The 26059-nt window shown below is 44.8% G+C and overlaps 1 protein-coding gene across 1 annotated transcript in view; it reads left to right on the forward strand.

The window, feature by feature from the left end:
- Positions 1-26059, forward strand: part of ACSF2 (acyl-CoA synthetase family member 2) — a 652634-nt gene that overhangs the window by 279146 nt on the left and 347429 nt on the right. Inside the window, exon 5 of the mRNA XM_086930824.1 lies at positions 2743-2861. Within this exon, the coding sequence (XP_086786950.1) occupies positions 2743-2861 (119 nt within the window). The remainder of the gene's footprint in view (positions 1-2742; positions 2862-26059) is intronic.

Consider the following 26059-nt stretch of genomic DNA (forward strand, 5'->3'; position numbering starts at 1 on the left):
CTATAATCCTGCACAGTTCCTTCCCCCTGGTCCCATCTGTACTCTCCCCTTATCCACTGGGCCGCTTCATCCCTCTCACTGGTACCCTAGAATGGCAAAAGTGGTCTATCGTCAGTGCATACATCCCCTCTGTGGTGATTGACTCTTCGCTGACTGCCCTACAAGCTCTAATTGCACTACTGCCCACTGGACTCCGCTTAAGACATGAGTCCATCTCCCATGGGCATTGCGATGTTTGGAGAAAATGGCACATAGCTAACCAACAATTTACTTTCTTCTCTCACTCCTGTTTTTCCCACATAGACTACTTCTTTATTACAGCCACAGGGCTACCAGGTGTGAGAGAGGTGACCATCCTCCCACGCAGATTAATCCCTAGTTGAACAGCACCTCGGGGCAGGGAGGTCGGCCGTCCATGGCGATTGGTGCCTCAATTCATGGTGGCTCAAAGATGAGCCCTTCGTCCAAGACATAGTATCTACATACTTTCAGACCAATGTTGGCTCATTAGACTCCACGGCCACCACTTGGGAGGCATTTAAGGCAGTGACTCGTAGGCACATTAAATCTTTTATTACCGGCATAAGAAAAGAATAGCAGCAGGAGGCAGCTGAGCTTGAAGTGAACTTCACAAACATAGAAAACTTCATCCCTCTCGATGGCGGTACAGAGGTCACATTGCAACCAGTAGCTGTGGCAGAGGAGGACTTGTGACAAATCAGATTGAACACAGCCAAGCACAATTGGTAGGCGGCCCAATATTGTATCTATGAGGGCTGCATCCTATAGTGGTTGGTGACTTTAGACCTGGAGTCCATGGTCATTCCATTTGTACATTGCAGCATTGGTGATCTGGTCTCAAAGGCCACTTCCATTGCTGAGGGGTTTGCGGAATATTACTCTTCGCGGTACACACTTGACGCAGTTCATGAGAGGAGCCACTGTTGTTTTCCTCCATAAACTGGGAAAATATCTCACTGACTGCACCTCTTACCAACCGATCTCCCTGATCAATATAGAGACGAAAATCTATACGCGATTGCTGCATGTCGTCCATTCCTTTATCAGACCTGACCAAAACGGCTTTATGTCAAAATGTACGACTAGGGCCGCTACCATGAGGTGCATTGTAGCTCTTTGCAGAAAAACGAATTAGATACCAAATAACAAAAAATGTGAAATTACTTTGATATTATGAAACCCATGAGGTAGGGAAGTGGATTCTACAAAAGATGAAAGTTTTACGTTTATATGAAACATGAATTCCCTTTTCCACACTTGCTCGAAAAGCATTCAGACAATTCTCGTTAAACGCCGGAATGAAAATGCCTGCGTGTGCCCCGTTGGACATTAATCAATGTATTAAATGAAAGTAGGTGCCTGCATTCCTAACCTGTTCACCTCACTCTGCAAGCATGGCCTCAGGGTATTGGTAACTTAGAGACGCAAAGCCAGAGGTGTCAGAGTGCGTTTAATCTTTATTGTAAGAATGTTATTCAAAAGAAAACTAATTACCAGTACGAAAGATTGAACCCGCAAATAGAATACTGCATTCTTTCTTTAATAAGCAGGAAGTATCACATTCTCTCCGCGGCCTCCAGCTGCAAGATTATTTTTACCAAAACATGACGTTCACTGCGTCGCTGAGTTTGGGGGAGGCCTCTTTTCCTGCCCCTCCTATCCCCGCCCCGCCTACCCCGCGGCCGGGTCTGCAGGGCAGGACAGGATTAGCAGTAGATTTAGGTCAGATTGGGGCTGGTCTCTCTGCCTCTCTCTCTCATTCCTATCAGAGCTTTCTCCTGAACTCTCATCTTTACAACTCTTCTGCAGCATCCCAAATCTCAGGTTTATATATGCATTTTTATGTAGCGCGGACTTTACCCGAAGGTGTCAGAGCGCTTTACAATAGAACCAGTTACATTACACAAGGATTTAAGAGTACATGAATTACATAGGAGATACTAAACAGATAAACTCTCAACTCAAAAAGAATGGTAGTAAGTACATAAAATAAGAGTTACATATATACAAGTTGCAAATTCACTCAATGTAATTTCAAGAAAAGTTTAAAGTGGCTGTTTGTAGAGGGCTGTTTGTTTGAATAGTGAATCACCTCCCCACAGACTGATGAGGTCCAGAACCTCTATGTATAAGGCTGCATGGACGGGATTGCAAAGAAGAGAAAACGGAAGGTGTGTGGATGCTACTTGCAGCCGACACCAGTCTGTGAGAGCTGAGCATGCTCTGACTGACTCTTCTGACTGAGTGGGAGATTTCTGCTGGGTGCAGAGGGGCCACAAATGTTCTCTGGTGTCACAGTCTGCCAGCCTGAAGGATGGTTAGTTAACTGATGGTCACGAATGAATGAATGCATGTGTGCTTGCACATATGAAGCACACAAGCAGAAACACTCACTCTATTGTGGAAATGCGCCTCACCCCGTCTATGCATTGTCAGAGACACTGCAGCATTTAGGTTTTGTGGACTCTTGAGCCCAGAGGCCCAGCTGAGCAGCACTTACTGCGGAAGTCTTGCTTAGCAAACACAGAGGCGGTCAGGGTCGCTAATGTTCATGTATGCCACATGTAGGTCTGCTCACAGTGTCTCAATATGTTGCAGTGTTACTTCTAAGCTGTTCTTTCTCTGTCCATGTTCATCTCGTCGGCTGGCATTGAGTTTGCCCTTTTCCCTCGCTATGTTCCATTATTCTCATCCTATCCACACTTTTCCCGCTTCTCGTAGGTTGGCTGTAAAGGTGTGGTGTTCCAATCACAGTTTAAAACTAAGAATTACTATGATCTTCTGCTGCGTCTCTGCCCCGAACTAGAGAGATCAAGTGCTGGAGAACTGAAGAGCTCGAGGTAAGTGTCTTGATGGTGGCCTGGTTGCATCACGGTGCGGGATCGGCGCCCAGGGGTCTCCTTCAGCCATTTTATCGACAACATGGAAGTGCTCTATGGGATCTGCTAAGTCTAAAGATCTAAGTTTATGAGAAACCTAAATAGGGAATGTAGTTACTGTCTAAATAGTGGGTTGATTCAGGATTGCCTTTATTGAACTGGCCTGGTGTATCCGAGTCCGAAGTCGAATGATGGCCATGGCCCTGATTACACATAGAGACAGAGCTTGAGGTAGCGTGGTAGCACGACTTGAAGTAACAAAAGCACTGCTTGATCTTCCTACCACAGTGTATCTGTTTCAAGTCTGTTGTTTTAAACCTCGCCATTAATGGGAGCACACCCAGATCGCTTTCCTAAACCTCTGTGGGCTATTTGCTTCCCTATTCGGAGAAAAGGAAAATGGGCGGGTGTATCTCACCCATCTCTGTAACGACCTAGGCACGTCTAGATTAGCGAGTTCTGAGTCGGACAACCTTGTCAGAGGTGCTCTTATCTACAAGGGTTGTTTGAAGTTTGGCAGACCCTTACCCTGATCCCTGAAAGCAGTAGCGACACTGCAAATGGTGTTTGTAAAGATTTTACTTATTTATTGTGTACAATCAGCACACAGACTTTGTGCATATTAATCATAAGATCGATTATTATTATTTCAGCAACCATCAAATAAAACAAAATGAACATTAGAAAAACCCAACGCATTTTATGCTGCACAATCCTACTTTCTTTAGTAAATAATCTAAACCCTACCTATAAAATTGATAGCCTCTGAATTAAGGTTTTGGTTGAATTATTAGCGTGATCTTTTTCTCTAGTATGCCAATCCATGTATTTTCCCTGCGTACCGCTCTCGCCCTCCATCATTCTTCCGAAGCAGCCCGTCTTTGTGTCTATTTCTCCTAAATGTTTAGGTATCTTTATATCTTATTCCTCAATGCTTCTCTATCGAGAGAGGATAGGGAGTTATATTGCTGAATGAACAAAGCCTCAATTAGTGACATATCCCAAATTTAGGCACTTGTAAGGAAACACACTTCTTTACACATTAGTTCTGTGCTTAGCTTTTCAACCTTGTGATGTTGTATATTCTATGTAATATTGATGCATGCAGCTTCCTAAACAGCAGAAAGGTAAAGCTTCTGTTTCCTACATTTTTGTATTTTTTTCTTAGTACAACTGTCAGCCTGTTTATGAAATAATATGTTGATTTCGCTCACTCATTTAGCAATGATCACAGTTCCAAATACTAGTTTCCTAGGCCCTAAACTTCCGGTACACTCCCTAAAGGATTAGTGTGGACATGTTTGCCACACAAGTAGGTGTCATTTGTATGTAAAATGGACAGGTTGTCAAAAAAAGCAGTATCGCTTACGCCAAGACATTTCAAATTAAATTTGCTACTCCTTTTTTTAATGTTTAGAAGGCTTAATTGAGATAATAAACAAAGTAAAACATCAGTACAAAGTCATGTAGCATGAAAATAGAAGTAAAATATATATATATATGACTACAAGGCTAATAAAAACCCTCGGAAGGAAAAACGTGTACGTAGAGCAAATGCATTTTAACATTTTTAAAATGTTAAGAGAAAACGAAAAGAAGAGGAAGAAAAGTGAGGGGGGAATACAAACATAAGTTATAACAATTAAGCAGAACAATGAGAAACAATTAGCATTGTGAAATTATTTATTTATTTATTTTAAAAAAGAGAAACATTGGTACCGTATATAAAAGTGAAATCAAGTAACCAACCTGGAAAGAAAAGAGTCGTTTTTGATCAACAGAGGTAGTGAAGTGGCATGGACACGATCAAGCCTGTGATGGTCACAAAGCAAGTTCCACCAAGCTTGATACGAAATTTTAGAGGTATCCTTCCAATTAGTGGTGATAATCTGAAAGGAAATAGCTAAAAACAAATCAATAAATTTACCCACATTACTGTTGGCGTCCCAAATAGGCGAAGAACTTTCCCCCAAAAATGTACAAAATTAAAAGAAACGTTGATAGATAATATTTCATTCAATTTCAACCATATACGAGACCAGAAGATTTAACCAAAGGGCAGTGGAAGGACATATGAGGAAAGTCACTGCTCTCGTGGGAACAAGATCAACATTTTTTGGAATCTAACAGTTTGAATGTGTGCAGGTCAGTAGGGGTGAAAAAAAGTCTATTATAAAAATAATGTAAAGTCTGAGTTGTACTAGCTGAGCGTAAAGAAGTATGGATGTTTGACCAGATGGAGTCCCATGTTTGAAATGAAAAATCCTGGGCCATAGAAGTTCTAAGTTGGATGTGGTTCTAGCATCAACAAAACGGGATAATATCTTTTATATAGCAGCTGCTTTAAATTGGGTAAAAAAATCAAGTGGGGGGGGAGACCTGGTCAGACGAGTCAGAGACTCCCTAAGCCAGGGAAAATGAAGGGCATGTGTGGAGGTAATACCGCAATACTTTTAGATATCCGAAAAGTCCATAAAGGACCCGTCCTTCAACAAATGGTCAAGTGTAATGATGCCTTTGTCGATCCATTCATCTTTAAACGTTTATTATACCAGACTGGAGTGCGTGAAAGTTGGTCTGCAGAGGAGAGATGAGTTCTAAGCAGCGAGGTTGCGAGTGCTTTGGAATGAGTAATGGTAGTGAAGAGAAATACTTCGGGGGTTGGGATAAGCGGGTAGCTATGATAAAGGAAAAAGGTTTGTATTGACCTTGTTCTAACGAACTCTAGGCCGTTATAGGTGTATGTGTGGATTAGGTTAAAAAGGTCCATATTTGTTTCAGGGTGAATGCTGAATGGTAACGCCTGAGATTGGGAAAATTGACTCCTCCTAACTCTTTGGGTTGTTGGAGACAAGAAAGTGAAAACCTGGCCTTGCGATTGTTCCAAAGAAATTTGGTCAAGGAGCGATTGTTGGTACTAAAAAAGGAAAGTGGGAGGGAGACCGGAAGCATAGAAAGATAAAAATTGATAATTGGAAGAAGCATCATTTTAACCCCTTGCATGCTCGTGACGGAACCATTCCGTCACGAGCCACGGTGGTGCTGTGTTGGTGACGGAATGGTTCCGTCACGGCCTGGCCCTGCGCGGCAATGATTTTGCGCCTGCGCTGAGGGTTCTATTAGGCGGGTGGGGCCATGACAGAACCATTCTGTCACAAGCACAGCGCCACCGCGGCTCGTGTCGGAGTCGTTCAGTCACGAGCATGGAGGCGCCGAGCGGACCCCCCTAGTGCTGCGGCGGAATTACCACCGCAGCCAAGGGGTTAATTGTAGCTAATCTACAGGATAAAAAAAGTGGGGACCAGCTTTCAGTAAGAGCAGAGAGCTTTTTAAGTAAGTCAGCAAGGTTAATTTTAATAGTTTCCCTAATGTTATTAGCATAACGAATGCCTAAGCATTTGATACTTTTGGAATTCCATTTGAAACCTGTGTCGGGAAACATATGGAAAAGGCAGGGCTTATTTAAAGGCATGACTTCGGATTTATCGATAGTCAATCTATAGCCGGAAACTATAGAGTAATCTTGTAACAAGGAGAAGAATGCCGGCAGAGAAGTAGACGGATTGGAGATATGTAACAAAATATCGTCTGCATATGCATTAAATTTGATGTCAATATTTTTAGATTGGAGACCTGTATAGTGTGGTGAACGTCTACGTTTCTCCAGAAAGGGTTCTAAAGCGAGAATAAATAAGAGTGGGGAAAGAGGACATCCCTACCTAGTCCCCCTAAGGAGTGGGAAATATTTAGATTGACAACCATTCACCCAAATGGAGGTAGAGGGGGCAGAGTATAACAACTTGATGTATTTAATAATAGGAGGGCTTCAGCCATGCCATTTCACTGCGCCAAAGATAAATTCCCAATTTAACCTTTCAAATGCTTTCTCAGTGTCTAATGTAATGACAGTGACAGGTGAATCTAATTTAGAAGCCAGGTGGATAATATTAAGGAAGGTTCTCTAATTATCCGCGATAGATCGTCCTTTGACAAACCCTGATTGGTATATATTGATGAAGTCTGGGATTATCTTATTGATGCGTAGAGCAAGTAATTTAGCAAACATTTTACAATCTGTATTAATCGGGGAAATGGGCCTGTAATTTTTACAAAGAGAGGTATCTTTATCTTTTTTAGGGATCAGACAGAGACAAAATCAGTAAATCAGTAAAATAAGTGAACCTCTTTAAAAGAGAAGTGGAACTGCCTTGTACTGGAGCGGGACAATGTTCCCATTGTGTATAATTAACAGTATTTCTCTTGGTATTTGCTTTATGCAGGTAGTGATTGCCAAAATGTTGATAACAAAACAAATCACCATAATTTGCGGAATCTAGATACAAATCTTCAGCATCAAAGGCAGCATAATATTTCAAATCAGAAAGCAAAGCCTCTATGGCCTGAACAGCCCAATCATCAGAACGTATATTTTGTTTAATCACATCCCCCATAGAAACCCTTAGGACATTTTGGACATTTATAACTTCTGTGGGCCCGTGGATTTGAAATCTAATAGCATCCCACACAATCCCATCTAAGACGGGCCAAGTAGTGATGTTAACAAAAGCCAGGTCCCTCTTCAATCTATGTGATGAGGAATGGGGAGCCAATGTTCCATTAATATGTCAAATGCATGTTCTTTCTTCAACATAGTGTCTGTTGACAAGGCGGAAAAAATACACCACAAAGCCAATTGACATGAACAGGTAAATCAAAAAAAGCACCAACCAAATGTAGGTCCAAGGAGGAATCAAAAAATGTTTTTTAAACAACGTTGCAAAAACAGAAAGGTTTGAAGGGGTTTTCGATGTGTGAGAGTCAGTGTCAAATGAAAATCTGGATTCTGTAGCCAAACAAGTTTGCAAATCAGGCATCGGTAAGTCAGTGGGGTAAGTAGTATATTCACTCTCATCACGGTGAGCACCAGGTAGTGAACTCAATAAAGGACTTGAAACTGCAGGCATCTCGAGGGCAACATCAGTCCTGGGGTTATGAGCCGTGGCCAAAACAGAATTTCTCAAAATCGATGGCATGAGATTACCGGAATCATACTAAGAAGAATCGGCCACTCTGTGTAGTTTGAAATTGTCAATTGAGATGTACCTTTGTTCCTTACGACCTGGAAGAGGTGGTAAAATGACTTTTCTTGTGCCCTTCACGCCAAGCACTGGAACCAGAGCTCGATATAAGGGACCAAATTCCTTCTTGATTTCGATCTTCTCTCAAACCAGTTTTCCATCTTGGGGTAGCCAGCCAACTACCAGAATCTGCAACGCAGCATCAGATGTGGAGGGCAAGTGTTCCTTTCCAAGACTGTCTCTCGTCTTTTGTAGATCCTGTAAAACATTACAATGTTCATCTACTTCAAAGGAGACAGCAACCGCCGCCTGGTCTAGACCGTCAAGGTCCGGGACGTACAGCTTGAGACCTAAGAGCATTTGGAATGGGGTCCGCCCACCCAGAGACCTTCTAGGTAGATTATTAAGGGCACGCTGCACGCTATTGAGGTGGGCCAGCCAGTTCCTGCCAGTGCCTATAACCCTAGCTGTCAAAGACTGCTTTAAATCCCGGATCATTCGTTCCACAACACTATTACCCTCAGGTCTGTATGAAGACGAAAACTTGCCTTGGACCCCCAACAAAGTCATGGCATCCTTATACGCCTTAGAGGCGAAAGCAGGACCCTGATCCGAATGGAAGGTGCCACAGGCAAAAATCCCTACAAAGATACGCAAGTCTCTTATGACAGTTCGTGATTCAGCGCTGCGGTGTGCCACACCCACACAAAGCGTGTGCATGAATCAACTGCTACTAAGATGTACTTATACACAGTATCAGAGGAAAAGGACCGCAGTGATCTAAATAAACACAACCAAGTGGTTTATTAGAACTGTACAACTGTGTCTGGGGCAGACACGCAGCAGTTGAAGGCCTAATCTGCTGGAAAATGTCACATTGAAGGACATAATCACGCGTCTGTCTGTACAGTCCCCGCCACCAGAAACGTTGTTGTAACTGAGACACAGTAGCCGAAACGCCGCATTCGCAGACGCAACACCTTCATGGGCAGCTGTAATCCGTGTGGACCTGCGGTCCGCGTTGGGAATCAAGCTTCAATCAACGTCTGGTATTTTTACGTAAGGAACTTTATCAGGACTTAAGTGATATGAATACTTTGAAGGGAACACCTTAGGATATTTACTTCCCTTCTCAGTCGCGGCTACAGCCACCAAGATGTCATTACTTTTGTAATGTGTAACTACTGCAATCAAATATGTCAATACTGTTGATTTTGCGGCCTCATCGGCCAAAGAATTGCCAACAGCGTGAACTCCCACGCGCTGATGACCAAGAGTGTGCATTACATACACGAGTGACAACTGCTCTTTAAGCTCAGCCACTCGAACCCATATCATTTTATGTTTTATCGTGCTACCTTTGGAATCACGAACAAAGAAAACAAGAAGGCACATCATGAGGCCCAGACTAAATATTACAAAAACATCAAACATGCTCGGAGGAATAGCCTCTCTCAACAACTCGCAGAAGCGGGAAATCGATCTAAGGAATGATTCAAAATCCTTCAGGAATTTGTAAAACCTACCGCATGCAAAAGCCCAGATAACTTTTCCCAACAATTATGCGACGAAATCTCCTTGTTTTTCGAAAACAAAATTAACTTGATTTACGACAAAATTTTATTGGTCTCCAATCAAAATAGTAACAACTCTTTACCCCCTTCCATCCTGCCCACACGGAGTAAAACCACACTTACGGCATTCCCAGCAGTCAATGACTCAGATCTCACCTCCCTTATGAGCCATATAAAATCTGGCTCTCCAGATGATCTTTTATCAGCTAAAATAACTGCCTCTCTGCAAAATCTGCTTAGGCCCCATATTCAAACACTGATCAATCATTCTCTTAGGGAAGGATCTGTGCCCATGGAATGGAAAAAAGCAGTGGTGAACCCAATCCGAAAGAACGCAGCAATTCCATGGACCGACCTCTCCAACCTCCGACCCATCTCGCTCCTACCCCTTCTCAGCAAGATGACCGAGAGACACGTAAACACTCACTTGTCCAAACACATCGAGGCAGCGAAGGGCCTAGACCCCTCTCAATCTGGATTTAGGCCCAATCACAGCACAGAATCTGCCCTCCTTTCAGTGACTGATAACATCAAGATGTCACTAGATGGAGGAAACTCAATGATTCTAGTGCTATTGGACTTATCCGCTGCCTTCGACACTGTGTCCCATGAGATACTTCTCGATCGTCTGAGGGAGAGGGGAATAGAAGGGGTGGCTCTTTCTTGGCTGGAAAGCTTTCTTTCGGATCGCCAACAAGAGGTAAGATTGGGCTCCCACCATTCTATCTCAAGGGAGCTCACCAAGGGAGTGCCACAGGGCTCTTGCCTAAGCCCCACACTCTTCAACGTGTATGTGGCCCCCTTGGCGGATATTGTAAGATTTTATGGGTTCACCCCTGTGTCGTACGCTGACGACACTCAGCTTTTGTTTCCCTTTAAAACCTTAACGCCCGCAATAAAAAAAATCTTTTGCGGACGGAATGAGGGCAATATCTCACTGGATGGCCACTAATCGCCTCCAGTGTAATGTAGGCAAGACTGAAGTAATGCTGTTCGGGGAGGCCACACTTTTGTGGTCCCCGGATTGGTGGCCTTTGGATTTAGGACCAACTCCAAGCCCCAAACAGATCGTCAAAAATCTCGGTGTGCGCTTGGACAAAACACTCCTGTTTAAAGAGCACACAAATAAAGTAGCAGGTTCCTGCTTCCAGGTCATTGGTCTGCTACGACGAGTCTTCCCATTCCTATCAGATTCTTATAAAAAAGACTCTCGTCCAGGCCTTGGTTATAAGTAGGCTGGACTACTGTAATGGCCTGCTGGTCTCGGCAAATGAGGAACAACTACAGAGACTACAGGTTGTCCAGAACACTGCTGCGAGACTAGTTCTCAACGCCCACCCAAGGTCTGCCTCACTCCCCCTCTTGACTAAACACCACTGGTTGCCAATTAGACAGCGTGTAAAATTTAAAATCTGCTGCATAATTCATAGATGTCTGTTTGGCAATGGACCTAAATATCTAAAAGAAATATTTATACCCTACAAACCCAGTCGAACCCTGCGCTCCAGCAGTCAGCAACAACTCCAGGTTCCCAGGATAAAAAAAGCTAGGCAGGGAGGGCGAGCCCTGTACTACAAAGGCCCCATCCTCTGGAACTCATTGCCCCCTGCTCTCAAAAATACAACCAACTTTCAATTCTTCAAGAAGTCCCTGAAAACGTTTTTATTTGTCGCCTGTTAGGCTTTCCCCCTTCATCTCACTGTCTAGTTACAAGCTTCTGGCTCTTTGGTAATGCGTAAGCGCGGAGATACCCTTTCGGGGGTTGACTTCCAGCGCTATACAAGAATATAAATAAATAAATAAATAAATCACGAAAATCATTCTGAATCCAAAAGAACAGGTTCTCATTGTAAGACTGGACACAGTAGTAAGAATCACTCACAGTAAGAGTCGTCACACTAGGATCAGCGTACTCCAATGCAAGCATCAGAGCACGGAGCTCTGCCAATTGTGCTGTATAGTCCCCTAAAGTCTGCGTGTGCACGACTTTGGACTTGAATTGGCACAGATGCACCTAAATTTCGTCATCTGTGAGATAGATGTCATCCACATACGAACACGCATCTGGGTAAACTCTTTCCAAGAGAGAGAAGATACGGGCAGCAAACACACCTGGACAATATTCTTATTTGCCGCCACAGGTAAAACTGGTCCATTGGGAACTTAGACCATCCAAATTGTGGGCAAAAAAAAAACATTGGATATGTCAAGTGTGGTTTTAAACCGTTTTCGCACAAGACTATCCACTAGAGCAGAGCCGTGGGTATTCTGTACTGCACAGGTACAGCAATTAGAGTTCAAATGCTGGTAATCCAATACCAAACGGTACGAACCGTCAGGCTTAGTCACAGTAAAAAGTGGGTTATTCATCGGTGACACACAAGTTTCAATCACTCCTTGATATTCTAATTGTTCAAGGATTTCCGCGACGGAAGCCTTAGCTTCTTGCCGGATATGATATTGAGGTGAGGCTGTGGCATAGACCTTAAGGGAATCTCATGGTGCGGGAAAAATGTATCCCAACCACAGTGCATACGGTACAGAGCCGGCGTAAGGGCTATAGCCCACTCTTCTGCAAGATTGGCATCCCTCCTGCTAGCACGGGTTCCTCAATTTCTGTTTCAGAGGCTGGGTGGCAGGTCTCTGACTTGGAGGGCGGCGGCAGCATGGAATGCACTTCCCTTGGCTCTACGCAGTATTGAAGACCTGTCTGCATTAAAAAAAAAATCTTAAAACGTATCTTTTCATCTACTAGTTTCCTGCTCCCCTAAAGTGTTCGTGCCGGGACACTCTTGAGTAGCCATGCGCGCTATAAGTCCAACTACAATAACATAACATAGCATAACAACATAACCATGGCAACTATTCAGGTTTGTCACCAAAAGCCACAAAAAGCTTGAAAGATTACTCGTTTCTGTTTTCAGTTCCACGTCACTACTTTTGAAAGTACCAATGGCCACCAGTCATTTCATTATAAATAAGCACTGGCAGAGCCAACAGGTCGGCTCCAGGCCAGTGCTGACATATTGACTTTGCCAATGCGTTTTATTTTAACATTCTTAAATGGCCATGTTGGAACAGTAAAAGCCACATTAGCGACCAGAGCCATTATGGAGAGACATTGCACACGCATTGGAAGCGTACGCACGCATGTGAGCACAATTCGGCCATTTAAGAATAGTTTAATTCCAAGGGAGCCGTTGTGTGCTTGCATGCGCTGTCACACATGTGCAAAGTATATGCATTAATCAGAAGCAGCAATTTCGGCTTATTTAAACCCTCCAACAAGACTGAGGGTTATGTTAAAACAGTGGAATTAAAAACAAACACTGCAAAGTCAATTAGTCATGCTTTTCCGACCTAGTGGATTTGCCAATGTATTTTTGCCATCCTCTATAGCTTCCCTGATGGTGAGCAGCATTCCCGAACAATAAAAAAAAAGCTTTTGATACAGACAAGCTTATAATTTTGCAGGCGCAAGCTCCACGCATGAGCGCACATACAAAACAATACTGGTGTTGTTTTCTATATTTAGTTACTGACCAGAATTTAAGAAATACAGAAGTGAACGGCGGCCGTAGGTGGATGGGTAATCAAAATGGGTAACAGAGGCGCTGAAAAGCAACACAAAAGACAAAAGGAACACAGGGGTGGCAGAGAAACACATAATGAGACCTGCAACACTGGGGATGCACAAAAGGAAACGATGAACCAAAGCAAGATGGAGGCGGCGGTGGAAGCACAGGAGACAGAAACATGAGGCGTGCAGAGAAGCTCTTGGCCCTGGGGAACCAACACTTCCCTTGTGCAGGCCCTTGAAAATGAAAGGAAGAGGGGCAGTGCGGTCCTCCTCCATTGAGCTTCAAATGGCCCTGGGACCATCACCCCCACCCCAGGGCCTGCTCCTGCTATCTCCTGATATGCCCATCCTTGTGAGATAGCAGTTTGCTTACACTTGGCGGGAGCTTTGACAGCTCAAGAGCAAACAGTAAGTTTGCTCCTAGCTTACGGGAGATGAAAATATTGCTGCTGCATGCTGGGAGCATTGCTCTCACTGCATTGCTGCTCCCTAGATGTGGGAGCAATGGTGGCTCCTGCTGTAGGCGAGGAGCCAGCAAGGACTGCAGGGGCATTGAGGCTCCCCCACAGTCCCCAATATTGCACACTGGATGCTCTGGGTGGGCTCCATGGCACCCAGCATAAAGAGGCTGGACCGAGGGGATGGGGTGCCTAGGGCCAAATACAGCCTAGGTACAGGGCCTGTCCATTAAGATTTAGCCGGCCCATTCTGGCCCTGATGCTCATTTCACAGAAATTAAACCTCAACAGGAGGTACTTACAAATATAAACATAACAGGTGCCCCAGTTGAAGCTCCATTTTGTAAAGGGCAAATGATCCTAACCTCCTGGGTTTGAAGAAGCCAAAACAAGTGTGTTTTCTCCCCAGTTCCACATTGAAAAACGATGTGAATTCTCTGGGGAAGGTGAATGCATCATTGATCTATTAGAGGGCAGTGTAGTGACTGTGATGAGTGGATTCTTTCTTGGCCTTTCCTGGTGAGAGCAGAGCCCAAGGATCTCCTTTTAAATGACTACGAGTAGTCAAATGTGAAAAATCACATGAAGCTCTGCTAATTTGGCCCGCCCTATCCACTTTAGTAGTATGCAAAGGACTTCCCGCCTTTTATCAGGTTGACAGATACCTTACCAAAGGGCCTCCTGTGCTATTCCTGCCGATTTTGGTGATGCCTTCTTGATGCCAAAGAATACAAGGACATCTCCACCAAACAAAGAAGCTTCATATAGCTAAGAGAGAGTGCCCTTGTTTAATGGAGGTTCACCTCTTTGTAGTTTTGTTGTCTTCGCTATAGGAGGGTTCATGTTATCACAGAGTCCTGGATGAAGACGAAGAACAGTCACATTGCCGAAATGCACACAAGATCGCTGGAGACATTTCCTTGTGGTCCATTGCACAGCTGTACTGTGGAATACGCACTAGATATTTACCCAACTAGGCATCAATTATTAATTAACCAGTAGAAACTACTCCACTAAGGTAGACATTTGGGGAAAACTATGTAATCTTGTTGGATAAACAGGCAGATAAGGTTCCTTTTTGGCACTGATACTCATGTCACAGAACTTAAACCTCAACTTGAGGCACTTACAAATATAAATATTGCAGGCGCCCCATTTGAAGCGCCACTTCTGTAAAGGACACATGATCCTAACTTCTTGGGTTTGGCGAAGGCAAAGCAGGTGTATTTTCTGGGTCAGTCTACATTGAATAGCGATCTGAAATCCTTGGTGAAGGAGAATGCATCGTTGTTCTATAAGAGCACAACCTGCAGTGACTGTGATGAGTGTGTTCTTTCTTTGCCTCTCCTGGTGGGAGCAGAGCCCATAGTTTTCCCTTTGAATGGCTAAGAGTATGCAAAAGGGCAAAATCCCCATGACCCATCACTCGTTTGGCCCCGCTTTGTCCACCTTAGTAGTGTGCAACTCACAGAAACACAGTCAGACACTCACCCGCAAAACCACTCACACACCCATACAGCACTTACACATCCAGTCACCGACCCATATAGCCGCTCATACACCCCATACTGCCAATCACACAGCCACTCAAAAATGTTCCAGTTAGTAAAATAAAAAATTAAAAAAACCTTGAAATTGCCTAAAAAAACCTAAGGTGACAGGGATGCCGTAGTGAGGAAATAACATTAAAAAACTTACAAATTCACTGAAAAAAACAAAGGTCACAGGTTGTTATACTTAGGCTCAAATTTAGCAGTTACTTTAACCTGAGCTAACTATAACTTATGCCCCAGCAATGCACTGCTTATGACCCCACATATTTCATCACTCATGACATGGTCAGTGACATCATTAATGACATCTCAAATGACATCACTCGTTACATCATCCGGTGAGTGTGTTTCATTAAAGTTTCACCGCCGCCCTCCTGGACAACCTCGCCAACCTCGGACTCAAGCAACTGGTGAACACCCCCATCCACTATGCCGATCACACGCTAGACCCCATCTTCGCCTCCAGCAAGCACATCTCCTTCAGCCACTACACCGGACTACACTGGACAGATCACAGCTGCGTCCACTTCAACTTCAGGAGAACCAAGACCCACCACAACCCGCAACAGGTTCCCCGCAGAAGCTGGAGCAAGATCACCGCCGACCAAATCACCACCTCCCTCAGCCAGAACCCTCCCACCAACACGAGGGACCCCAACGAAGCAGCCCGCAACCTCAGACAGTGGCCCACCAACTGCGCCGATGACCTCGCACCACTAAAGAACCCTCCCAGCAGACCCGGCAGCAAAAAAGCCTCATGGTTCACCAACGACCTCAAAAACTCCAAGAAAACCTGCTGCACCCTCGAGAAAGCCTGGCACCACGATGTCAGGAAGGCCTCATGAATCCACAGGAGTCGACGCTAGTCCCAACGCCCCTCTGCCTCAGAAGTCACCCGACACTGCAATGTCAAGGTAACCGCTAAAACAGAAGGGAAAGGGGAAGTGTATAAAATAACAAAAGAGAAGAGAGGCTGCCCTCGAAAGATGGAGTACACTCTTCGTATTGGTCTTCTGGGTCTTCTGATATAACCTGTAAGGAAACCCTATTTAATTTCAAGCAGCTATTTTACATGCAAGTCATTTATTACAGTAGCAAAACGCTTACCCTTAGATCACAGGCAATTGCTTCTCTCTTATTGATTTTCAACTGAACTCGGGTTTCTATTAACCTATGTAAAACACAGTATCATTAGCTATCAAGAATATTTTACGGAAATTGTTTAGTGTGACTCTATGATTGATCTTATATAAGATGTACCTGACAGAGTTGGGATGTGCTCTGTAACAAAGTCCATTTAAAGTAGCATTCCGTAGCTCGACAACAATAATAATAGCGTTCCAGGAAAAAACACGATACCCTAGCTATGAGTAAACTATAGAAGAAAGAAAACAGCTTCCGGCATATCAGTTCAGTCACTTGATAACGCCTCGACTTGAAGACGCAAGACGCGTCAAAACGCAGTTCATACAGTCTAGAATGAGGCTTGAAGAATCTTACTTCATGTCCCTCGTTGCGCATGCGAATGTAGAACTCTTTCGGATGAAAATTGTAGATTTCTCTGGAAAACTCGGAACTCCGGAACTTCACTCTGACTTCGTGGACGATTCCAGTTGAAGTGCGCAGTTCGTTATCAGAACGCGCGCCTCACCTGCTGCATCGGTTGAGAGCAAAGAAACACTAGACCGGCAACTTTTCATTCTGCCGCGTCCCGTTCCTTCAGCCATGTTTACGCTGCTATTTTGGAGTTCAATTAAACACCGCTTAAGAAAATTATTGGAACCACATGACGTCTTTTCCAACGTGAGTGTTTACATTGCGTCTGACCTCCTGACATGATTTTTGGGGTTTTCTCACTATTTTGACTAGTGGCTAGGCAGGTCTTGACAGTACCTCCCTCCAAAATAGGGCCCCCCCCCAATTTTGGTCATGTAGGATACATTCTATGAAAGGTTTGGACTAATCTTGGAGCATGTACATTTGAAGAAGGTTCCCAGGATCTCTCTTCAGGGCCATAACCTTTCCACTCAACCAAGTAATGTAACTTCCCTCTGGAAATTTTAGAGTCTAGAATCCTGCTAACCTCAAACTCTTCTCCAGATTCTACGTTTATGGGAGAAGGAGCCACCTTAAGTCTAACATTTTTTGGATTCTTTTTAAGTAGGTAAACATGAAAGGCTGGATGTATCTTTAATGATTTTGGAAGTTGTAATTTAACTACCACTGGATTTATGATTTTTAACACCTTAAATGGTCCACTTCCTGTTGCCTTTTAATCTCAAATGTTTAGTGGACAGCCACACCTCATCATTTACCCCATAATTTGACCCTGCTCTTCTTTTTTTATCTGCTTGTCTTTTGTATGACTCTTTAGCCTTAGTTAGATTCTTCTGGGCCTTATCATAAGCTACTCTTAAATCGTTTATGACTTTAGTGATTGCAGGCACTGTTGTATCCATTTTGCCCAAAACTAGTCTCGGGTGTCTCCCTGAATTTAAATAGAACGGGGAATACCCAGTGGAGTCATGCACAGCATTGTTATAGGCAAATTCTGCTGACCACAACAACTCAGACCAATTACCCTCCTGTTCCAACAGAAAGAGCCGTAGATACTGTTCTAGTTCCTGGTTGACTCTCTCCGTTTGACCATCTGTTTCTGGGTGATAACTGGTCGAGTATCGTGTGTGTCGATTCCAAGGCTATGCATGAATTTTTTCCAAAATTTGGATATGAATTGCGTACCCCTATCTGATATGAGGATTTGTGGAATTCCATGGGCTCGTACAATATTTTGATTGAACAGTTGAACTAACTGAGGAGCAGTGGGGACAGCTTTTAGGGGAATGAAGTGACCCATCTTTGAAAAGGAATCAACGAACACCAGAATGACTGTATGCCCCAAACTAGGTGGAAGATCTACAATTAAATCTAATGACACAGTATGCCACGGGCCTGGAGCATTAGGTAAAGGCTGTAATAGGCCCTGAGGAGCACTTCGATTAGATTTCCCTTTAATACACACTTCACAGGTTTCTACATACTGTCCCACTTGAGCTGCCATGCCAGGCCACCAAAAATGTTGTTTTATTAGTTCCAGAGTCTTTTTGACCCCCTTATGCCCAGCAAGGCGATCATCATGAAAGTTATTTAAGACTTTTTCCTGCATTTCCTTGGACGGCAGATACAATTTGCCATCATAAAAGGGGAGGCCATTAACCAAGGTTTTCTTGTCGTTGGACATAGACCAATTTGTGAGTTCTGTAGAATGATTCTTCAAAATTTCTTCTGTAATTTCTTCCAGCTGGATAACTCCTATTACCTTTTCCAAAGGAATGATTAATTCAGGACGTGAAGTTTTAGTTTCTTCAGGAGAATTCAATCTTGATTAGGCGTCTGCCTTGCCATTTTGAGATCCCGGTTTGTAGGTGATTACGAAGTCGAACTCCGAGAAGTACAGAGACCATCTTAGCTGTCGTGGCGTGAGAGTTTTAGCGGACTTCAAAAACTGCAAATTGCGGTGATCTGTAAATACAGTCACACAATGTTTAGCCCCCAGCAGATAATGACGCCAATCCTGAAAAGCTTCTTTCACCGCCAACAACTCCTTGTCGGCTATGGAGTAATTGCATTCAGGCTCTGACAATTTTCTCGATCGATAGGCTACCTGGTGGAGTTGCCCCGTTAACTTATCTCTCTGAGATAATATGCCTCCCGTGGCGAAATCTGACGCATCTGTTTCTACATAAAATGGTTGTTCAGAGTCAGGGTGTTTCAAAATTGGAGCCGTAACAAAAGCCTTCTTTAGTGTTTGAAACGACTTTTCTGCCTCATCCGACCACTCAAACTTTTTCCCCTTCTTTAATAGTTGAGTGATAGGTGAAACTTTATCTGAAAAATTGGGTATAAACCTGCGATTAAAAATTAGCAAACCCAATAAAACTTTGTATTTCCTTTACACTTCTTGGAGAAGACCATTCTTGTATGACTTGAACCTTAGAGTCATCCATTTGCACGCCATCGGCTGACAACACAAAACCCAGGAATTCCATGCGATCAGCGTGAAAAGAGCAATTTTCTAACTTAACGTAGAGATGGTTCTCAAGCAACGTCTGTAACACAGCACGTACGTGTTGCACATGCTCCTGGACGTTATTTGAAAAAATCAAAATGTCGTCGATGTAAACGACCGCAACTCGATCCAAGAATTCCCGCAAGACGTCGTTAACAAAGTGCTGGAACGCGGCTGGGGCGTTGCTCAATCCATAAGGCATCACTTGATACTCGAACAGGCCGTATTTGGTCCGGAAGGCCGTCTTCCACTCGTCGCCTTCGGCCACTCTTACCAAATGATACGCGCCCCTAAGGTCAAGTTTGGTGTATATTTTGGCCCCCTTAACTTGATCCAACAGCTGAGAAATTAGAGGAAGGGGGTATCTGTTTTTTACGGTAACTTGATTTAACGCTCTGTAATCAATGCAGGTCCGAAGACTGCCATCCTTCTTAGGACGGAAAAACAGAGGCGATGACACAGGAGACTGGGACGGCCGGATAAATCCAATCTTCAAATATTCGTCCAAGTATTCCTCCAGGTATACATTCTCGGCTTCTGTTAACGCATAAATGCGACTACACGGTAACACAGCTCCGGGTTCTAGTTCAATTTTGCAATCATATTCTCTATGAGGTGGAAGTCGCTCTGCATTTTTCTTATCAAACACGTTAGCAAGATCACTATATTCCTGGGGAATTTCTTGGGTTATAGTGGCACAAATCCTGTTGCCAAGTTGAGCAAGCTGAGAAGCCGGTGACCCTTCACTTTTAGGCTTAATTCTCGAAAAGCAATTCTTCAGGCAATGTTCAGAAGTCATTTTCACTGTTCTTCATTCCCAATTAATTGAAGGATTGTGTTCAGACAACCATGGCAATCCTAAAATGATTTGGAATTGTGGGGCGTCTATAAGATTGAATCTTATGAACTCACGGTGGCCTTGCAACCCCACCAATTCCAAAGTTTCAGTTTCATTAATGATGGAACCGGAGGTGAGATTAGTACCATCAACAGCTTTTACTATTTCTGGATGTCTCTTTTTTATGGTTCTGACTCCAATTTCCTGAGCATAGCGTAAATCACAAAAATTTCCGGTGGCCCCAGAGTCGATCATGACCGAGACTCCCTGGATTTCTTGGAGCCCAAATTTCACCGTGAATGAGACCGTGAGATGTGGCGCTGTCGACTGTAATGTATTAATCAATTGTTGAGGTTCATGAGTTGACTCGTTGCAACATCCCACCAGGGCAACTCCTTCTACTGATGGGATCTGTCTTTTACCCCTTGACTTGTCTTTGGTCTTTTCGAGCATTCTTTTACAAAATGCCCTGAAGTACCACAATACAATCACGGCTGATTGTTGCGTCGCTTCTCCTTCTCTTCTCTAGACAAGGGCCCCCTGATGGAGCCAATCTGCATAGGTTCTTTGCTCGTGTTGACTTCCGTCTTGTTGCCTTCCTACTTGATCCGGTCTAAACGAGGAATGTAGGGTTTAAAGTCCTTCTTTTTCTCGGACCTCCTTTCGAATTGACGATGGTCAAGTTGAAGGACTAAATCAATCTATTCTGAAATGTCCTGCGGCCGCTTCGGTATCTGAGCCAAAGCGTCTTTCAGCTCGTCCTTGAGCCCTCGATAGAAAATTGCTGAGCGCTTTTCTTCTGGCCAATCCGTTTCCACAATTAATTTATTGAACTGCGCAATATAGGCCACCAGGTCTCGATTCCCTTGTTTAAGGTCTAATAGTTCGTTGTCGATAGCTTGGTTAGCAGTTCTTCTGTCAAAGATTCTCAAAAACTCTTTTTTAAAAAGATCAAAATTGTACAGGGCTGGGTCATTGCGTGAGACCAAAGGCATAGACCAGGCAGCGGCATCACCGCTCAAATACGACAGCATGAAAGCAACCTTGACTTGATCTTCTTTAAACACCACTGCCCAACATAGAAAATGTAATGAGCACTGGGTGAGAAAAATCTGGGCCTTATGCGGATCCCCACTAAATCTCTCTGGGTTTGCCAATGGCACTACCGGGGCTACTGAATGAACCACTTGTGTGGCTACTTCAGAAGCTGAACTCATACTAGAATGGATTCCAAGCAAAGGGGTGGTACCTGCTAACAACTCTTCCATTTTTAATTTAATTTGGTGAGTCTCCTGTTGGGAACGTTTAACCTCCTCTCTTAAAGCTCTATTCTCCTCAACCGAATGGGTTAACTGATTCTGCAACCCTTCCAGAATTCCTGCCAACGCCTTTAAGTCTAACCCCTCTGCCATGTCGACTCAGGTGGATATTAGGGCACTTCAATCTGTCAGGAAGGCCTGATGAATCCACAGGAGTCGACGCTAGTCCCAACGCCCCTCTGCCTCAGAAGTCACCCGACACTGCAATGTCAAGGTAACCGCTAAAACAGAATGGAAAGGGGAAGTGGATAAAATAACAAAAGAGAAGAGAGGCTGCCCTCGAGAGATAAAGTACACTCTTCGTATTGGTCTTCTGGGTCTTCTGATATAACCTGTAAGGAAACCCTATTTAATTTCAAGCAGCTATTTTACATGCAAGTCATTTATTACACTAGCAAAACGCTTACCCTTAGACCACAGGCAATTGCTTCTCTCTTATTGATTTTCAACTGAACTCTGGTTTCTATTAACCTATGTAAAACACAGTATCATTAGCTATCAAGAATATTTTACGGAAATTGTTTAGTGCGACTCTATGATTGATCTTATATAAGATGTGCCTGACAGAGTTGGGATGTGCTCTGTAACAAAGTCCATTTAAAGTAGCATTCCGTAGCTCGACAACAATAATAATAGCGTTCCAGGAAAAAACACGATACCCTAGCTATGAGTAAACTATAGAAGAAAGAAAACAGCTTCCGGCATATCAGTTCAGTCACTTGATAACGCCTCGACTTGAAGACGCAAGACGCGTCAAAAGCAGTTCATACAGTCTAGAATGAGGCTTGAAGAATCTTACTTCATGTCCCTCGTTGCGCATGCAAATGTAGAACTCTTTCGGATGAAAATTGTAGATTTCTCTGGAAAACTCGGAACTCCGGAACTTCACTCTGACTTCGTGGTCGATTCCAGTTGAAGTGCGCAGTTCGTTATCAGAACGCGCGCCTCACCTGCTGCATCGGTTGAGAGCAAAGAAACACTAGACCGGCAACTTTTCATTCTGCCGCGTCCCGTTCCTTCAGCCATGTTTACGCTGCTATTTTGGAGTTCAATTAAACACCGCTTAAGGAAAATTATTGGAACCACATGACGTCTTTTCCAACGTGAGTGTTTACATTGCGTCTGACCTCCTGACATGATTTTTGGGGTTTTCTCACTATTTTGACTAGTGGCTAGGCAGGTCTTGACACACGACCAGACAACAGAGAACATGACAGCCCTCAAGAACGCCACCCGCAAACACCACCAGCTGATCCACACCACCAAAAGGACAACATTCAAAGAACGTCTGGACAACAACACCCACAACAGCAAGGAACTCCTCAGCATCGTTAAAGAGCTCTCCAACCCCAGCGCCTGAAACAACGACATCACACCCTGGCAAGACCTCTGCGACTCACTCGCCTCGTTCTTTCACCGCAAGATCGCCGACATACACAACAGCTTCGGAGCACAGACCACGCGCCCAATCACTGAACCAGCACCCCCCACCACCACCCTCTGCAACTGGACCCCGGTCAGCACCGAAGACACCACCCGCACAATGAACACCATCCACTCCGGCTCCCCAACCGACCCCTGTCCACACCACATGTTCAACAAAGCCGACTCAATCATCGCCCCCCATCTCCGGGACATCATTAACAGCTCCTTCGCATCCACCACCTTCCCGGAGAGTTGGAAACATGTCGAGCTCAGCGCCCTCCTGAAGAAACCCACCGCAGACCCCACGGACCTCAAGAACTTCCGCCCCATCTCGCTCCTCCCTTTTCCTACCAAAGTCATCAAGAAGACCATCAACAAACAACTCTCCGCCTTCCTCGAGACAAACGGATCCCTCGACCCCTCGCAGTCCGGTTTCCGAGCTAACCACACCACCGAGACCGCCCTCATCGCAGCTACCGACGACATCAGGTCCCTGCTCGACAACGGGGAAACAGCTGCACTCATCCTCCTGGACCTCTCAGCAGCCTTCAACACCGTATGTCACCGCACTCTGATACAATGCCTCAGAAACACCGGAATCCAAGAAACGGCCTTGGAGTGAATCATCTCGTTCCTCACCAGAAGAACCCAGAGAGTCCGCCTCCCCCTGTTCCGATCCGCGGCCACCGAAGTCATTTGCGGCGTTCGACAAGGATCCTCGCTCAGCCCCACCCTCTTCAACGTCTACATGAGCCCCCTTGCATCCATCTCACGCCAACACAACCTAAACATCATCTCCTACGCCGACGACACCCAGCTGATCCTCTCCCTCTCCAACGACCCTGCCACCCCCAGAGCCAGCCTCCAGGAAGGAATAAAAGACGTTGCGGAATGGATGAAGCTCAGCCGTCTAAAACTGAACTCAGACAAGACGGAAGTACTCATCCTGGGACCATCCCCCTCTGCCTGGGACGACTCCTGGTGACCCTCTGCCATGGGCACCGCCCCCAAGCCAACGGACCATGCACGCAACCTGGGCTTCATCCTGGACTCCTCCCTCACGATGTCCAAGCAAGTCAATGCCGTCTCGTCATCCTGTTTCAACACCCTGTGCATGCTCCGAAAGATCTTCCGGTGGACCCCACCGAAACCAGGAAGACGGTCACCCAGGCCCTTTTCACCAGCCGACTGGACTACGGGAACACCCTCTACGTTGGAACCACAGCCAAACTCCAGAAAAGACTATAGTGCATAGAGAACACTTCTGCACGACTCATCCTGGACATCCCCCTTCACGGACATATCTCTGACCACCTGAGAGACCTGCACTGGCTCCCCGTCAGCAAGAGGATCACGTTCAGACTCCTCACCCACTCACACAAGGCTCTCCACGACATGGGCCCCAAATACCTCAACAGCCGCCTCGCATTCTACACACCCACCTGCTAGCCTCGCCCCTGCCACCGTCCCACGTATCTGCAGATCCACCGCTGGAGAAAGATCCTTCTCCTACCTGGCGGCCAAGACATGGAACTCCCTCCCCACCCACCTACGGCTGACCCAGGATCATCTCCCCTTCAGGAAACAACTCAAGACCTGGCTGTTCGAGCAGTAGCGACTCCCCCTCCCCCCAGCGCCTTGAGACCCTAGCGGGTGAGTAGGGCGCTTTACAAATTTGCTGTTTGATTGAAAGATGTATACTAGTTAAATTACTATTCTTTTAGTACTACTAATGAGTAATACTGTTTCTAATATATGTCATCTGAGTGGCACTGTGTCTGTATCATTTTGGGAGTGGGTGTCTGAGTATCTGTTGGTGTGTGTGAGTGGCTGGATGGGTGAGTGAGTGGTTGTGTGAGTGGCTATATGGGTGTGAGTAGTTGTATGCGTGTGAGTGATTGTATGGGTCTTCGAGTGGGAGAGGTTTTGTGGGTGTGTGAGTAGATGCATGGGTCTGGGAGTGGGTGTGTGAGAGGTTATATGGGGGTGTGAGTAGATTTGTGAGTGAGTCTGCAGATGATTTTATCAGTGATGTCACTGACCATGTCATGAGTGATGTAATATGTGCGGTCATATATTTCACAATAGTAACCTCCATTGTGCTGGGTCAGCATTTTGTAATGGGTACCCACCTTTTGCAATGTGTGCCCCTTAATCCCAGTAATTACTTACAGTACACCAGCGCCAGAATTTTGCTACTGATGCCACCCATATATCATGAGTGATTCTTAAGTAAAAATGTCATCTTGCATGCCAGTGCCAGTGTTTTGTCATGTCACCATACCCCCGAAATCCTTATATTTACAGTGGTTGTACTGGCATTGCCAAGAATTACCCCGATATACAGGCACAATTATTTTTCTATGGGTGCCTCTGTATGCCAAGAATTACCTCTAGAATGCCAGCATCAATATTTTGCCACAGGTGCCCATTATGCAAAAAAAATATTCTAGTATACCGGCTCCAACTTTTTTCCATTGGTCCCTCAGATGGCAAATATTACCTATAGAATGACAAGGTCTGCATCTTGCCCTGGGTTCTCCATGTATAGATGCTACCTCAAATATGTCTATTTGAGCATGTTGTTGTGGGGCCTTCTGTAAGCCAAGACTGACTTAAAAGCATAAAGCAAAACACACAAGAGGATGTCATAGATCTGGGTTTAATCCATCGTTATTTTGCTCACCAAACCACCCCAGTTCAGAGATGGCCATATGCAAATCAGTCTTGACCCTGTGCCTCATGGGAACAGTCCAGCCCGAACTGCCAAGCCGTGTCTTCCCTGGACCGGAATCAAGCATCCTAGGACTAGTTTCTGGCTATCAGCCGTCTTCAGCCAGGATAGCTTGACTCCAGTGGCTTAGTGAACACGGGACCCACGTCTAGGCATACCCTTCCCACATAGGGTGAACAGCAAAACACACAAGATGATGGACGGAATGTTGCACAATGGCAAAACATTCACCCCCAGTCGCAGATCTGGGCTTAATCCATCGTTATTTTGCTCACCAAGCCACTGCAGTTAAGACCACAGTTCAGACATGGCCATATGCAAATCCGCCTTGAACCTGTGCCTCATGGGAATAGTCCAGCCCAAACTGAAAAGCATAAAGCACATACTCATGCACACACACTCCTCTCATGCTCTACTCATGCATACACACTCTCTTCTATCATGCTCACTTACACTGCCTCACACACACATACTTATTCTTATTTATTCTCATTAATTGCAAGCCCGTCTTTGACCTGCTGAACAGCAATA

The sequence above is a fragment of the Lissotriton vulgaris genome, chromosome 7 (genome assembly GCF_964263255.1).
Source record: "Lissotriton vulgaris chromosome 7, aLisVul1.2, whole genome shotgun sequence".
NCBI lineage: Eukaryota > Metazoa > Chordata > Amphibia > Caudata > Salamandridae > Lissotriton > Lissotriton vulgaris.